The sequence below is a fragment of the Meleagris gallopavo genome, chromosome 7 (assembly GCF_905368555.1).
Source record: "Meleagris gallopavo chromosome 7, MGAL_WU_HG_1.1, whole genome shotgun sequence".
NCBI classification, from domain to species: domain Eukaryota; kingdom Metazoa; phylum Chordata; class Aves; order Galliformes; family Phasianidae; genus Meleagris; species Meleagris gallopavo.
This window is the reverse complement of record NC_139410.1, coordinates 32357755-32375148: the sequence shown is the minus strand read 5'-3', so window position 1 is coordinate 32375148 and position 17394 is coordinate 32357755. Positions and strand designations below refer to the sequence as shown.

The 17394-nt window shown below is 39.4% G+C and overlaps 1 protein-coding gene across 4 annotated transcripts in view; it reads right to left on the bottom strand.

The window, feature by feature from the left end:
* The window catches only part of ARHGAP15 (Rho GTPase activating protein 15), a 315622-nt gene extending 298506 nt beyond the window's left edge, over positions 1 to 17116 (bottom strand). Inside the window, exons 1-3 of one of the 4 annotated variants that reach the window (XM_085227840.1) lie at positions 16966 to 17101; positions 6780 to 6915; positions 1989 to 2165 (exon numbers count right to left, since the gene is read on the bottom strand). In XM_085227840.1, the coding sequence (XP_085083966.1) occupies positions 1989 to 2150 (162 nt within the window). In that variant the 5' untranslated portion in view covers positions 2151 to 2165; positions 6780 to 6915; positions 16966 to 17101. Of the gene's footprint in view, positions 1 to 1988; positions 2166 to 6779; positions 6916 to 16501; positions 16555 to 16965 lie in introns of those variants that run through there. The other 3 variants (XM_085227838.1, XM_085227841.1, XM_085227842.1) reach the window with 3 other exon arrangements.
* Positions 17117 to 17394: the final 278 nt, after the last annotated feature.

Below are 17394 nucleotides of genomic sequence, written 5' to 3'. Positions count from 1 at the left end.
CCACTTTCAGTCTGTCAATATCTAGTCAGAAAATTCAGCGTGGCAAAAAGAGATGAAAAGAATCGAAATAGGAAGGGAATTAGTAGCACGGCAAGCATTCATTCTACTATACTGGAGCCAAGATTGCTGGGAAAAATGACATATACATAGTAAAACTGTGCTTTTAGATAATTAGCTACTAAACAAACGTGGCACAAAGCAACTTTTCAGCTCTCGGCCAATGAACAGATATCGTACCTGCAATGGTTTTTGGGATGCGGTGGGAAATATTTATGTCTCATTTAACTTTTTAGAGCCCTTGCTCTGTAACAGTCCTGCATACTATCCCCAAAACTAAAGTTATGTAACAAGGTAATATCAACAATGAGAAACTGCATGATAAAATCCTGCCCAAAAGTGAAAAATGCTAATTTTGTCTCATTTAGCAGCTGGATACAGAAATGCTCATTAGTTTTAAGAGGGTTAATCCTTTTAACTTTTGCATATTGATATGCCAATTATGCCTAATTGTACAAGAGGCATCAGTCAAGGTAATAGTGCATAAACACATGAAAGTTATTAAGTACATCCCAACATGTAATAAAGTAGGTGTTAATTGGTAGCTGAGTTCTGCAGGCTATTGAGGTGGATAATTCATTGAGAGATGGATCACTTGTAATTTCTCTACATAATTCCTTTTGCAGTCTCATGCTGTGATGTTTTCATGCTTGTCAAAAACAACTGCAGCCTAGTGCCTTTTGTTAAACACAGCCAATAAAATATGTTAGGCATCATTAAATATACTTAACTTTTAAACTTCTTCAAAGGTACAGTTCTTCCCGATAATACATTATAGTATTCCCAGTAAATTACTATAAACATCATCTCAGGTCCGTACTGGTGGAACATTTTGCTTTGGATAAAAAGGAAGAAATATGTGCAACGTGTTGTGGGAAATTGTAAGAATTGTTCAAACTGATCAGAAATGATACATATAAAGAGATTTTTGTTCTTTGCAGAAATACATGTCCCTGAAATAGGTTCAGGTATAGCAGAGAAACTCGGGAGTAACAAACGTATTTCTAACAAAGTTTGAATTTTAGGGTAGAGAATTCAGCTGCTATTATTGACTTTCTCCACTTAGTAACTTTTTGAGAAAGCTGATTATTTCATTGGAATGCAATATATGAAGAAAACAAAAATTAATAGCTTACATGGTTGTGAAAAATGACCGAGACTTGGGACTCTGTCCCCAGCCAGCAGAGTTTTCTCCCTCATTTGCATTCTCTGAAAACAAAATGGATCTGGAGTCCAAAAAGTGGCTAGCACTGCATAAATAATTTTGTAACATTATATGGCCTCAGCTGCAACTTGCCACTATTATGGAAGGAAATTAACCAGGGGAGACTCATACCAATCAGTTTGTTTAGCAGCTCAGGAGGAGTACAGGGGCAGGGACACAACTGGCGGAACAGTTCATTGCTAACTACCTAATTTCAAGGGGAAAAAAAAGGTAATAGATAAAAAAATGAGTCAGCTCTTTCAACTCTGTCGACTATTAAAATATTAAGGTTTCTTCTGTGCTTGATTTTGCAATTAATTCATTCTTACAGCAAGCCTCATTCTTCTTACTGGCAAAGTTATCCTTTATGTACAGAACTGTAATTTCCTTTTTTTTTTCTTTTTTCTTTCTTTCTTTCTTTCGTCTGGTTTTCACCTGTTTAGAAATTGACATATCTCTGATACTGTATTATCCCCCTACAGCAGCTGTATTTAAGTACCGTAACACTTGAGAGTTCAAATGTGGTTATTCTGGCCACCAAATTCTGTGTTTCAGCAAAGGAAAATTGTTCTTCCAGTGCCCAGCCATACACTTAAGAATGTAATAGTGCCATTAAATCCCTTTGTGCAAAGGACTGTCATGAAGCTGGTGTCTTAACCACACCCAAGATAACTTTGTGACTTCTAAAAACTTGGAAGACATGAAATATGAGGAGTATTTTACTTACAGGCTCAAGGACTTTCACATTCTCAGACAGAATCATAGATTTGCTTTGGCTTAGTCTGTCATGGTGACTGTTAGCATTTTTGATCCTCATCTGAACAGCTCCAGTACTGTGGGAAGGATTCGGCTTTTCAGAGGCCATGTCAGAAGTTGCAGACCTTTCCATGGCTACTGGGTTGACCTGAAGAACACAAAATGAGAGCATTAATCAAGAGATCTTTCATGCAAAAAAAGTATCTGTGTTGCCATTGTAATCAAGAGAAGTTATTTTGCTGGCAACTTCTTGATCATCTTTGAATACCAGGATAATATCAGCTGTGTCATTCTGCAGTTCTATTATTGTCCTTATCACTCACCCATTCAACTGCCTTGGAAGACTTGGTTTATGTAAAAGATTATCCTTATCTCGAAAGCCATTCTCCTGCGTGTATAATCTCCCTGCAAGCCTCTCTCATGTCCAGCTGGCAGCCACTACGCTTTGTCTTTGGCCCTGCTTGTACCACACATTTTAAACCTTTCATGGAAAAATGACATGTTTTGGAACCAATTAACATATCTTACCTCCACAGTTTGATACATACACATTACAAGTGCACTAAAGAATCACATTACAATCCGAAACTCAAACTCTAAATCTAGATCTAAAACAAAACAAAACAAACAAACAAACAAACAAAAACAGACACTTTTTTTAAACTATTTTAGCAGCAGCATGGATGAGATTTTTGATTCTGCTCTTGGTTTTAAAATTTTGAAATGAGAAGATGGTTGGGCACATTAGCTCAAGAGCAACAATTGGGAAGCAAGGTCTTCCCAACCCCTGAAAATGAAACTCCCTGATTTCACAGAAGTCTATTTCAAAGAAGGCTTCAGAGCAAAAGAAGATAAGGTGACGAGGTACTAATATACACGAGGAGTGCTACAGCATGTCCTACTATAGTATGGACAAGACTACGGGACATCGTTGTGGTGGGAGGACACAGATCTCATACCTTTATCCTCTCCTGGTCCCAGAAAATCATTTTCTTCCAGAAAATGCCCTTCAGCTACAGATGTGGAAGAAAATAATGACAGGTCGAAGTACAGCAGAATGGCTGAGAGGGACTTCTGGAGGTCACTTGGTCCAACCTCCTGCTCAAGCTGGATCACCACAATGCCCAGAACTGAGTCCAGATACCTTTTGAATATTTCCAAAGGGATTTAAACTCATACAAGCTGAAGATACAGAAGTATGAAGAAACACAACTCTCTTGAATAAAGTAACGAGAAGGTAGTGCTTCAACATCACTCACCTAATGTTATGCGCCATGATAGAAACACTAACTTCCAGGCAAATAGCAAAGCTCGTGCTCTTTGTTTCCTGCACTTAATTAGTTATGCAAGAACCCCTACAGAAGTTGAGCTGTGAAAGGAGAGGAGAAAATACTGCTAAAGCTTTTACCTGCTACTCAGTTGTATTCAGATCAATTTTTGCTGCAGTACTGATATTAGGACAACCTACTGATGTGGACCTTTTGGAAATGGCACTGAGCGCTCTTCCTCCCTGAAGTGCTTCTCCAGATCCATCAGAGCATCCACCACTCAAAGCCATGGTGCAGAGATGCTCTACCATTCTGGCAGTCTGATCTGCAGCAGCTATATGCAGAAAAACATTTTTCCTTCCTTTGAAACTTGGAGAGTCAAACCATTTTGTATTTCATGTTGGTGTCAAAGCAAAATCACTTCCCAACAGCTTTTCAGAAGCCTCCAGGCTGGAGAGCTGATCAGACTTGAGAGACTAGAGCAGAGCTGGCTGTGTCCCCGCTCCAACGCTTGGCTCAAACACATCCTTCAGACTTGCTTCTGAAATCCTCCACCTGTAAAACTCTGACATATCTCCTCTTGGGAGTTTATGGGGTTGTAATTAAGTATTCTCTGCCTGATGTTTACAGTACATGATATTCTATTAAAAAATAAAAATAAAAACAAGTAGAAGCTTGTGCCCTGGATCTTAAGTAGGAGCACCATCAGTAAACTCCAAGTCTGCAAAGACTTCTTGATTTTAATCTCACTGAGCCCCAGCTCATTTTTTCTGAAACTGAAGCTATTTCATACACATTTTATTATAATGTGAAACACCAAAGTTACAAGAAACAACACAAAAGAAAAACAAACTCTCAGCATTTCCTCTCTCAGATTTTCTTTGTCTGCCTGTAGAGCACAGTGAGATTGTGCAGAATCTGAAAGGCATAAGGTACAGAAGCTGCTGCCTTGGGATTTCCAGGTAGAAACCCTTTGCTGCCCAGTGTTACCAGCTCTGTGAGCCAGTAGATGGCACCCTCAATATGAGCTCTGCAAATGCTCTTGCAGAAAGAATTTGGTAGTAATCAAAATCTGTCCTCTTTTTTTTTTATTATTTCCAGAAAATTACAGAGAGGGAGACAGTCAGCAAACAGACAAAACATTAACAGAAAGGAGAGGAAGAATCCTATCTGATGCTTTTACAATCTGATGCTTCCAAACAGTTATTAGCATGGCTGGGGCCAAGCTCAGGCTGGTTTTGCAGGGGAATTTGTTTCCCTTACTTTGGAAGACAGAGCTGCCAAGCCCTGCGCAACTGCTTATGAGGCACTTCATGTTCATTATATAATTAGCTAATTTGCCTTTTGGCAAACAGTTAGCATCTGGATATAAATTTTAGTTTTGAAACCTCCTACCGTTGATTTGCTGGATACAGGCATTGAACCAAGGCAGACTTTTTTTTTCCCTCTTTTTGTTTATGTGGGTTTCTAGAGCAAAGGGGCAGCAGAATTTTATGGGATTCACCTCAGAGAAAAGGAACAGGGGAAAATGCTGAAAACCCTCTTAGAAGTTAATCTTCAGAGGCAGTTTCAAACAGAAGTAGCAGCACAGATAAGGGTGGGAAAAAAAGTCAGGAGGAAGTACAGGTGCACAAAAAAAAAAAAGGACCTAACATGAGGTTGGATAGATAACACGGGAGGGGAAAAGTGAGAAAGGACAGCTTTAATTTCTAGAAAATGAGGAGATCAGATTACTTATGTAGCAAGGAGAATCACATAGATGAAGGGACAAATCACGTTTCTAACTGGAAGAGCAAAATCAAGTCAGTCGTACACAATCTCTTTTGGAGATTGCCTTGGGAATTCAAATCTTTCAGTGGAAGAAGGAAGGGGTTTTACTGACCATGTGAACAGTAGTCTCAGGGGGTCAGCATCTGGGGTTACTTCTCCTGGGAATTAGTCCTCTTGTTTGGGATGCTAGGAAGTACATACCACAGCACCTGCATGGTGAATTTGGCTGATATGAAGCCAGAGCTCAGACATCAACTAAAGGTGTCATGTGGCTGTCAAATGGTCAAGGGACATTTTACCCATCTGGCAAGTCAATGGATAATATACTATAACCCTGGTTTCACTTCTGTGCACATGGTGTGGAAGCAATGAGCACTGCAGAGGTGAGCAATTGAAAGGTTACAGTGCATGCAAATCTGTACACAATGTAAAGCCATCCCATTTCTGAGAATCAGGCTCAGACTGGAAGAGAAATACTGAAGACTTGCAGAGAACAGATCTCTGGCTTCCTCACTTAATGCTAAGTCTTGATAAAACAATTAAAAAAAAAAAAAAAAAACATTTTCCATAATATTCCTTTCAAAAGCACTGTTTTCACAAAATCTTGCTTGATAGCAGTCAAAATACTTCAATTATTTCAAATGTTCCTTTGATGGAGAAAACTTATTTTCTGTCTCTATTACCTTTGTAATCACTGTTTCTGAGATGATAAAGGAAGCAAAGTAACATTGTTAACTTTCCAACTAAAGAAAAACCCGTAATGTTTTCAGTTTATAGCTTTCTGCAGGAATTACAGAAGTAAACAATTCATCTCACTTCTATTTGTTCGTCTTTGGTAGCTTGATTATGGCTTCTATCTCACAGTGACAGCCAGCAAGCGTTCCTCTCCTGCAGCAGCTCATGGAACTAGAGCAAGTTTCATCCTGCAGTTATCAGGTTTTGAATTCATTTTGACATGTTGCTATGTCCAGAAATGGAGAGTATATAATGAGCAGGGTGACTGGTATTACCCAATAACTTTCCTGAGTTTTTGGTACAGTATCAGTAATATTTGTATGTGGGTTTTCTGTGAAGCAACACTATGCAATGAAACAGAAAGAAATGCAAAGGCAATTCATCAAGAAACAAAATGATAGCAGTATTTCTATGTTTTGACTCGAATTATTCCTATGTTTCAATGTCAATTCATCTCAAACCAGGTATTTATAACAAGTACCATAATCCAAGAAAGGAAAAATATGTGTGCGATTAATATAATTTGTTGCATTGTTTTTCAACATGAAGAAATTAAAACCATTGCATATAATTTTCAGTATTTATCAAAACCAGCTTTTAATTTCTCCCAGCTTTGTTCCTGGGGACGTTTTACAGCACCAAAGTCAGAAGCACAATGAATACGAAGGGATTCAGTGCAACATGAAAACATTTTAAATCAAAGTGCACCTGGTTACAGTCACTAATTGCATTCTTTCAGCTGAAGAGCAACACTGTACATGAAGAACACCCATCAAAGCCTACCAAAATAATATCAAAGAAAAATAAAATTCAGCACTAGGGTCACCATTATACTAAACCCACAGGCCTGAAAGGCTATAAAAACAGAAGAGGAAGTAGGTTAACAAATGCAAAAACAAGCTCACGCCACACGCGGTGAGTCAGAGCATTCTTGCGAAGTAGAAAACATATTGCTGTGTCTCTGAGAGAAGTGTTTAAAATCAACACACCTAGATAAATATTTCTGCCATTGGATTTTGCTCTCAGCCTTCTCCACGCTGTACATTATCTCTGCTGAAGTACAGCTCAGGGGCAGGAAATGCTTAACGCACAGCTGATGGAAATGAAGGGGGACAGATGAAACACCTATAGGTAAAGAGAGAGGACAACAAGTAACCTATCATACTATTTATTATTTTTTTTTTACTCTTTTGCCTGCTGTATTCCACCTTTATTTTTTTCTTCCAGCCATCTGCAGCATGCCACTCTCACAGCTAACATGTCACACATTTGCACCTAGGGCACAAACAGCAGAGAGAGTCCCAATGCCAGCTTAGGAAACAACAGAAAATTCATCGTAGTGAAAATGCAAAGCAGTAGTAGCATTCCTATGCCTTTTCCATTGTAGAAAAATATCATTCAGAGTGGAATAATTTGTACTTAGGAAGTAGATTTTATTTCAGCCATCAGTCACATCTCTGATCAGTGAGGGAGATCAGGAATAATGCTATTTCAGCACCGCCTGGGTCTGTAGTTCTGTTTTAGCCCTTTGTATCAGATGGAGCAGAACTTTACGCAGTTTGGTCTGCTGAAAAATGTTAAATGTCCTAAACTTAACAGCATCGTTTCACTTATCAATTAAACTTGCAATTTCATCAGTAAATAGCAGAGAGTTCCCACTTCCTATACAGCCATGCTCATTTACAATCATTCCTCCTTTTATAGGGCTAATTATTACACTTCCTTTTAATTTTTTACCTGATAAAGCCATGTTAGACTTTCAGGGATGCCTCTCACAACAAACTGCTTCCTGAGCAAGGACCACAGAAGTCATCTCACCTCCTGTTTCTAATGGCTGTCCTTGTAGTCACTTTTTTTATCCCACAGAGTTCTACAGACAGCTCTAATTTACGTGGACAGTTGTCCTGTATCTCTCATGTCAAAGGGAAGAGTAGAAAATCTTATCTGTTCTGTTTGTAGCAATATTTCACCACCCAGCATTCTTCCACTTCCATGTGGAGAATAAGGATTTCAGCTTAATATTCCCGTATTCATTTATGGGCTGATACACATAATCCAGTCTCTATGAAGGATGTACCTAAAGAAAAAGTTTGGCCTAGCTTGGCCAAAATCATAGTAGCCTTCTTAGACAGTATTTCCAAGCATTGTTGTTAAACAACTCTTAGGACAAAGAAGCTTTCATCCAGTGAGGTTTTAATTTGATCCTTGATACGATGATCATGTCAACTTTATCTACTCTCTTCCTAATAAATAAAACTTAGTTAATAACAACATAATTCTCCTGTACCAACTTAATACCTAATAGGAAGAAACTGTGTTATCACCTAAAATAACATCACCCTAGTTTGAGCATAAGTACACGTAGCTCCAAGCAGGTCCTAAAGTCCTGATTCAGATCTCAGGCTTAGGGCAATGCAAGAATAGCATCAAGCATGCCCAACGAGAAAAGTAAAAAATACTTACTGCAATACGGAGCCAGGTGTGGAGATATGCTTTATAATAGATTACCATGCATCTGAGTTATCACTTGCAATGTGCCACAGACCCACAGGAGTGCACAGTCTGTACTACAGACTGCAACCTACTAACCTGAGACAGTTACAGTTGGATGCTTCGGTGATTTTCTGCCTATTGACAGCAGCACTAAAATACAAGGAGTACCTTAGTGCTATGAAGCTTGACTGTAGTTTGTTCTAAATTTTTCTACTAGCAATAACTCCTTTCACCATAAAAAAAAAAGGATAAAATACAAGTGATAGAAGACTTATACTGAGTCCTACTTTCTATCAGATGGCAGCAGAATATCTTAACCAAATACACAGTTTTGGTGAAAATATTAATTTTTATAAGATGTTGCTCTGTTTCTCACAAGGATGGGATGAAGAGAGACAGAATATGAACAGACGTACTAGACTGTCAGTCAAACTAAAATTAAGCAGAGACCAACAGTCTTCCTCTGTGTCATTCTGAAATCTTACACTAGCTTAAAGCCCTTAGGTCTCTTCTCTGCTATGTGAAGGCCATTAAAAACAGCAGGATCAGTCAACAACAACAACAACAACAACAACAACAACAAATCTGAATAAACTACTTGTACACTATAGGGCAGAGGTATGTTATCTCTGGATTTTTTTTTTTTTCCTATCTACAATAGTAAATTTCTTAAGAGCTAGAAAAGAAAGAGAATGGGGGATGTTCTTCCAAAGTTTTGCAGCTAGAAGGACCAACTTTTCACATCCGTATTAAATGACTACAAATCCATCTGCAGTCCACTATGATCTGCTAACTACAGGGCTTCCCTGTGCAAATAAAATTCTGCTAGGAAGTATCATTATAATGATACACGAATCAACAAAAATGCACGCTTTTTTAAGGCAGCAAGAGACTGCATATGGCCATATCTCCTCTTGCGTCACTTAGTTTCTTAATTATATTGCATGTGAAGGTCCCAGGAAAGGTAACAGTTGTTTCAAAAGTGTGTCTGTCACAATATATCATATGAGATAGCATAATGGAGTCTATTTTCATCATTCCTATGTCAATTTAATATCTCATTTTCAAGTAGAACTTGAAGCTAAAAGTATTCTTTGTGTATGGTTTGGCCTACATATGTTTTGAGAACAGTTGTCCATAGTAGAAATTCAGTTGAATATGTAAAAGAACATGCCTGGGGAAAAAAAAAAAAAAAATAGCTCCTTCTAGGTCTTCCTGTTGGCAGCACACTGCATCTCTTTCTGGAGAGCATCTGATCCACGACACCTGCCTCCATTTTCCGTGCTGTGCAAGTTGAACTATAACGTTCCAAATGGCAAAAACTCATTGTGTATACACAGTATTACAATAATTTTTTTAAAAATGAAAAATTTTGTCTGATGTGTATCACTTCTTGTGCATTCTAAGATACTGAACAGTAGAATGAGAGTGGTTCAACCACTGAGCCAATGACAGGAAAATATTCTGAGCATCACAGAAATTCATGGCAATTGAGCTGATTTAAGACCAAATAAGATCACAGAAGTACGAGAGGGGATGAGAGGAGTACTGTTTGGTTACTCATGACCATCCTTCACCATCCTATCAGGTGAGGAAAAGATAATTTCCTCCCACTTACATCCTTCCTGCCAAATATTTGTATGCTACAAAGTATTGCAGAGTAGAGCCTTAGAACCACCATGAATAAGACTGGCCACCTCTGAACTCATTTTACATCTGCATATGACGCTTGCCACACAGCAACTTTTTAGTTTAAAGCCATCTAATTTTGAATTAAAAAAAAAAATAAAAATCCAATGTTTTCTCTAGGAAGATCACATAAGAATCACAAATTTTCTCCAGTGCTTGAAAGAAATCTGTTTCTATAGCCTAAGTGTTCAGAAAAGCGTTGTTACTTTTGATGTTGCCAGATCTGAAGTGATGAGATACTATAGGAAAGGTTATTCCTGCTGTATTTACAGATACAAGCAGAAGCAGAAGTGACAGAAATCTCAAAGTAAGACTGCTTGAAATACTTCCAGCTCAATTTTGCAGAACTTCTCCCCACAGAGATTCAGATATTCATCCAAACTTTCCATGTTTACCTGAAGCAGACATGTGGTGATGGTAATTTTGGAACATCCCAAACTCTCTGGAAAAGTGGAAGAGTTAGCACCACAAGACAAACTGAGGTATTAGAAAAAGAATTAAAAATGCAAGCAAGCTTGCCATGAATAGCCCAAGAAACACAATTTCCTATGAGCTGAAGAAACAGAAACTTTAGTTTCAGTTTGACTGCCACTACATAAGTAATCCATCACAAGGATAGCTTGGGTAGGACCTTACAGCACATTGCTGACCTGCACCATGTTCATGTCCACACACGTTCCACATCAGACAACAGTTGACTTATGGTGGAGGAAGCACCTCGTACTCACCAGGGGGTAAGAGTACACACAGATTTTGACCTCTAAATTATTTGGGGGGCACAAATCACTGCACATTTGCCATACTGTTATCCATTCTGTAGTTCTATAAACCCATCAGCCTGTAGATCATTCTGTCAAACTCAGTTTACTGAACAGGAAAGGCTTTAAACTTCTCAGACTTTAAAAACAATATTAAAAGGAAACATGATAAAATAACTTCTCTCTAGCACAACTTGTCTTACAACAAGAGGCCTGCTTCTTATTCAGACAGCCAGATCCCCTTCTGCCCACTGCCTGCTATAGCATCCGATCACCGTGCTGTGCACATGGAAGTGTCGCCTACCCTCCCTCCCTCCCTCTCCATACATATCTGCAGCAGTTCTCAGCTGTGATCCTACAGCTGCTCCCTTCCTTCTTCTCACTGCTCCCACTTCCCATCTGAGGGGGGAAAATACAGCTCCAGATACATTTGATCTGTTCCCACACTCCATTTTTCTTTTGCAGAGCTCCCTTGCTGCTCTTGCAAGGGAAGTGCTGTGAAAGGCAGCAGAGATAGCACTTACAATTTACAAGAAAACTTTGAAGCTGCAGCAGGAACTAGAAGGGGAAATTCTTTGTGGTTTGCCTTGGGTGAGCCCCTGTTCTGCCTTTGGTGGGCACCCGTATTACTCTTTTTGCCAACCACCTCTGATGGGCCCCGAGAGGAGCAGAAGGTGCCAGCAGTGCCTGCCCTGCTGCGCTGCTCCCCTGCACACAAAGGGGTAGAACAAAGACGTTGGTTTGATGTGATGCTATCTCATATGAGCAGCTAAGGCATCCGCTTGCAGAAGGTAAATACCAAGGGTACAGTGCTGCTAAAAATAGAATGTCTTTGATTATTTGAGAAGTCTGAGTACAAGCTCCAGTAAATGCACCTAAATTTATGACTGCAAACTTGCTTTGTTTTGTGATGGATCAGGCATCAAAATGTTATTTCGCAAACGTGACTCAAGATGATGCCAGAAACCTTGTATGCATGCTCTGTTCATATGAGGGGAGTAGAGCCACCTGAACCCACAGTCCCACACAGATGTGTTGCACTTGGTAGGAGCAGTCAGAGCCTGCAGCAATGGCAGCCAAAGTGCAGCGATTCCAGGTCTGGTGAGTAAACCCCAACAGTCATAAATGAGAAGAGTGGCATTCACCTGTCCCCCCCCCGAGGGGGGCTGCGAAGAGCAAAAACGAAAGAGCCAAATGCATTTAAATAGTAAAATTGAGTTGTGGTGTAAGTAGAGTTGATGTCCTTACATTTAATTTGCATGTTCTAACTGATGGCTTTCAAAACACTCTTTTTAAAAGAAGGATCTGATGCCTTTTCAAGCCCTTTTTGAACGACTAGTAATTTCTATTTAACTTTCCATCCTACCAGATCAGGTTGTCCAAAGTCCCATGCAGACTGGCCTTAAGCATTCACAAGAATGGGGCATCCACAGCTTCTCTGGGCAGCCTGTGCCTCACCACCCTCATGGTGAAGAATTTCTTCCTAATGTCTAATCTAAATCTTTAGTTTAAATCCATTCCCCTTCATCCTCTCACTGCACTCCCTAATAAAACCATCTCCTTCAGACTCTTTCCTTCCTAAATGCATAACGTGATGTCTGAAGGCTGATTATTCCTTCCTCCCAAGCCCTGAGGAATGGACACAGTGAGGGGTCAACATCCTACACATCTCTCCTCCCCATCCTCTGAGGCTGTGCAGCTGTGCTCACTGTGTCTTACATTTGCCGTTGCTGTGTGCATATAGTGTCCCAACTCACAGAGCTCACAGAGCTCATATTCCTCATTGATTCCATCTGGGTGCAAAGCGAGCCCTGGGAATCCCACCTACCCAAGTTAAAACATCCATGCAGTGCAATAGCTTCAATCCTCGAACATCTGTATGTGATGAAAGATGGATCTCTGGTAATAACCCTCTGTGCTTAATTTTTTATTCTATTATGTTATAAAATTTTTGCTCTACATCTTAAGAGGTTCCCTTTCTTCAATCTTTTGCACTCTTGGAAAGATACAGTAGAAAGTTCCAAACTCTAGATGAAAAATTAAACTAGAAAAGAAGTTTCCCAAACAAAGTCTGTAGAGCATCTCTTAATATTTCAAGTCTATAAAGCTATGCACTACTCAATCTGGAGCCACTGCAAAATTCTCCAAGGGAAATTCAAACAAAATTCAAACATGAATAGAAGAAATGATCAAGTCAAAGTCGCTGTTAAGACTGAGGGCAACCCTTGCCTTCATTCACACCAAGGGCAAGAATTGAGGAGGAATTGAGATGCTTTTACTTGGGCTGGCTCCACTTCCTTTGCCACTCAAAGTGCCTCCTCCAGAAAAAAAAATCATCGTGGGAATTTGATTAGTGATGATTAATCTGCAATAAAGTTTGTCTGTTTTTTGTTGCTGTTATTTTGTTCCTCCTGATAACGGAACCATTGTGCAACATACCAGTGATATATTAACCTTTCCAGTATAAGCCTCTCAACCCAGAGCAAAAAAAAAAAAAAAAAAAGCAGTACGTGTGAGAGCACTTGGCCATTTGGAAAATCTGACATAATATTTTCCTTCTGGAAAAAGTTTAGTTGTCTGTAGTAAAATTATTCACTAGAAATGCATTTTGACTCATAGAGCCTGGAGAAGCTTCTGTTCTCGTTTGCTGTGGTTGCCTACAGTGTTACAATCAGTCTCTTCTATAGTATGCGTTGGGGTCTGGCTTCTATCAGCTTTAACATGCAGGCTGAGGATTCCCACATGAATGCCAGCGTTGAATCCATCTCCCATTGTGCATTACCTGGCTCCTTCTTATCTGATGGATGACGTGCAGTTCATGGCAGGGAGTTGGAACTGAGTAGGCTTAAAGGCCCTTGCAACTCAAACCATTCCATGATTCTATGAATACTGAGATCATCCTTCAAGCTGGACCTGGACCCACCAACCATGAAGGTTACTTTCTCAGAGCCTGAACTCCAACACTGCAATATCTTTACAAATTATCTATGTCATTACGCTCCTTGCCCACAAAGGAAGAAAGTTTAGTAACATCCTGAGCAGCAAATAAGTTCAGGACAACTATGCCTGGTCTAGGAGGAGCTTCAACATCTGGCTCAGGCACTTTGGTATCTGATTCAGCAGCAAATACAGTGGTGGTTTTGCTCAGGGTGGGGCAGGAAAAGAAGAAACAAAAGGCAAGCACATCCTTAAAGCACATCTCCTCAGCTCTCAGTCATATTCACTTCTGGGTTTTTCTTCCTCCTTTTCTCACCCACCTCCCCTTTTCATGTTGCACTTGTGCTGAAAAACTGGTGCGTGTCTTGGAGGAGTCAGAGGTCACTTCATTTGTTTGTGCTGGTTTAGTTCATAGGAACAAACTTTGGAAAAAACACACTACAGACCCACAGTACTCAGCTCAACTACAAGAGAATGATTCAATATCTGGAACGTCATGATGTATGTGCCTTAAACAATTATCAGCCTAAGCATCCAGCAACAGCTAACCGCATACACAGACTGAGTGCTAGTAGGAGCTGCATTTGCCTCATTCAGGTTGCAAAAGCAAGCTCAGAAAACTCACATGTGCTTTTCCCATTTATATAACCTTCTTAAAAAACAAAAAACCAAAAAAAAACCAAAACATTTCCTCCTAATCCAGGCAGGAAGTTGTCACCTCACTGTCCTTCAGGTTGCAATAAAAATGATGGGAGTCCGTAGACTCCACAATACAAGGTCTCACTCCTATGTGAGTGAATGATCACCTCTTTTGGATGCTGATAAAAGAGCTACCAGTACAATTAAGACTGAGACCACTGATAGATGCAGATCAATTTTGTGAGAAGGTTTCTGAAACAGATAACTTTAAAGAACCCACACCTAGAACAAGTTTGCAGGTTTCCAAATACAACCTCAGCAGGAGATTGTGCTGTTGTAAATGAGCTGAAGCAAGCATTCAGCCTGCTCTTAGGCAAAGATGGCATTGCAGCAAACAGTTTCACGGTGACAAAAGATGCTGGAAGTCTCCACAGGAAGGAAAAAGGAGGTGGTTTTGTGCAGGGTGTGCTATCAGGCTATCAGGCAAAGAAAACTGTTATTGTGCTCTGAATGGCACTTAAATTATCATGGCAGATACATTGTCAAAGGCCAACATTTCAACTCATCTCAGTGGTACAGGACTAAAGCTATCAACAAAGAAAACCATGAAAGTTATCAAAGCAGCTTCATTCAGATGGCATCCATCACCACCTCGGAAATGGATTAGGTAAATCCATGTAGAAGTCTTAACTGAGAGATGGGATGCACAGAAACTGACTGGAGTTCCAGTGATGCTCTGTTTTGTTTTTAAAAGATCAATCCAAGCTACACTTAGATACGCCAGGTTAGGAAGGATCAGTACAAACATCATGTTTCAGGTCTCTGATTAACAGTACACGTAACAGAGAGACTTCTCCAGCATCAAGGGAAAGATTTTACAAGTATGTGGGCTTCAACAATGATTAGCAACTCAAAGCAATTGAGCTGATGCAGCAGAGATACATTTCCAGAAATTGCACACTGTGGGCCTCAGAGAATTTGGTAGACGTTGCACCACCTAAGCACCATGTGACCTGGTAGAAACAGGCCACGAAGAGGTACCTTCTCCTGCTGCTAAAAGTCTGTGGGACTTGATAGCACAGAGATGAGCTGGAGACTCTGGACAGCACAACAAAAGCCATCTTTTGTAATTTCATTGTAGTATACAGCATAAATTTTAAAACACAGAGTTTTGGGGCTATTTGTTCCATTTGAAAAAGAAAATGAACAAATACGTGCAATTGATGTAATTGGATTGAGAGGTAAAGAAAACCAGAAATGCTGCTTTTAAATGAATTTCCTTTGGACACAAAGAGCTAAACGGCAAAGAAGAGAATTAAAAAAATGAATCTGAGAATCCAAACTTAGTTTACCAAATCTCACAGCTCTGTGAAAAAAAATGCATTTCAAATCATTCTATAACATTGAGGCAGTCACATAAAAACCACTACAGACAGCCCAGGAGGACAATGTGTTCTTTTTATACAATTTCCCTGTCTGTGCTGTGTATGCAGGCAGGACAACTTTTTTTCCTCCAAATATAGTATAGAAAATCTGAAATGTAGTCTTACAACGCTGCTCCAAAATCTGTCTCCGATTACTATACGTGATTTCAAAATGAACTTAAAGCCATGTGTGATTTCTTTCAGCTCTGACCCATATTTCCAAATGGAAACAAGTTGCTTCTAATGGTAAGGTTATCAGTTACAAATATGAGCATGTCACCAAGTTTGCAAAAACTATGTATTAGCAGGAAAACAAATCTTGTCCCTCCTTTGTTTGGTCTGTAATTAGAACACTCTATTGTGTTATTTGAACATCTTCCAACCTTGTGATTTTCTAAAAGCCAGAAAGTAGTGCTTACTTATGGAGAGAAATCTAAAGCTAATTTTGCATTTTCCATTTTGTTTGTGGCTGGCTCCAAAGCAGACGACAAAACAAGCTGAATCTAAATAGCTTTATGCAGAAACATGCTACTGTTGCATTTCCACCAAGCAGTGGTGGAAATACTCCATAAAGAGAAGTGTTGAGAGTCCCCATGGGTAAACCAGGAGTATTTTTTGTACAATGACCCTTACACTTCCCCATGTCCTATTTTTACTGCAACGACTGATGAGTAATAAAGTAGTACCAAGCTAGTTACATGGAGCAGGGAAGAGACTCTTTAGTCTCCAGCAATACCTACAATCAACTAGAGACGAACCTCCACCACTCACCGACTCTTGCAGAATCCACCATTATTGATCACAACCCTCACGGTCACCAGCAAGGAAGCCAGTTAAACACACAGTGTTAGCTGCAGCCAGACAAGGTAAGGAGAGGGAAACACGACTCAAGTGGTTTTCCCAAACAGTATTGCGGATCTTTTCTACTTTTGAGGATGACTACTTAGAAGTGATACAGACAGGAGAAATGATCATTTGTTCAGGATGTTACAGATGATTAGATATTGTGGATATCTGAGGATATACAGGGTTTTTTTTAGATTCTGAATATCAATTTTACATTTAAAAATTAGCACCCTCCACGTTGTTTTCAAATGAAAAAAAAAAAAAAAATCACAATAAAATAGTCATGCTAATACAACTTGTATTGAAGCATACAGAACACAGTTACAGATATTATTAAAACCATTATCAGATTTCCTGAATTAGATGATGATGAATTTAAGACTCCTTACCTACAGCCTCACAGACGTTGTCGTCTCATCTCAAACTGTCATCAACCAGCAACAGTTTAACTGTTTCAAAAAACGGAAAACTTCTTGGTCACGTGTCATAGCCAGCATTTGGGTTAATCTCTCTCAGCTCATAAAGATAGAAAGAAAGCTAGAAAAAAAAGTTAAGTCAAACCACTTCCTGCAACAGCAGAAGCTAACCATCTCACCCAAGTCTAGGGCAAAACTTTTCTGGATTGGAGAAAAAGCCAAATTTTAAAGTATGAAAATATCTGTTAAATTTGCACCAAACAGGTGGTATTAGATTTTTGCAGAAGGTAAACATGAAGTTTAAAAGGAAATGCTGAAAGGAATTACAGATCTAAGTCTCAAGACAACTTCCCTTTTCAGACTTTCAATGAAACCCTTTGAGTACTGAAACAAATAGCTGGC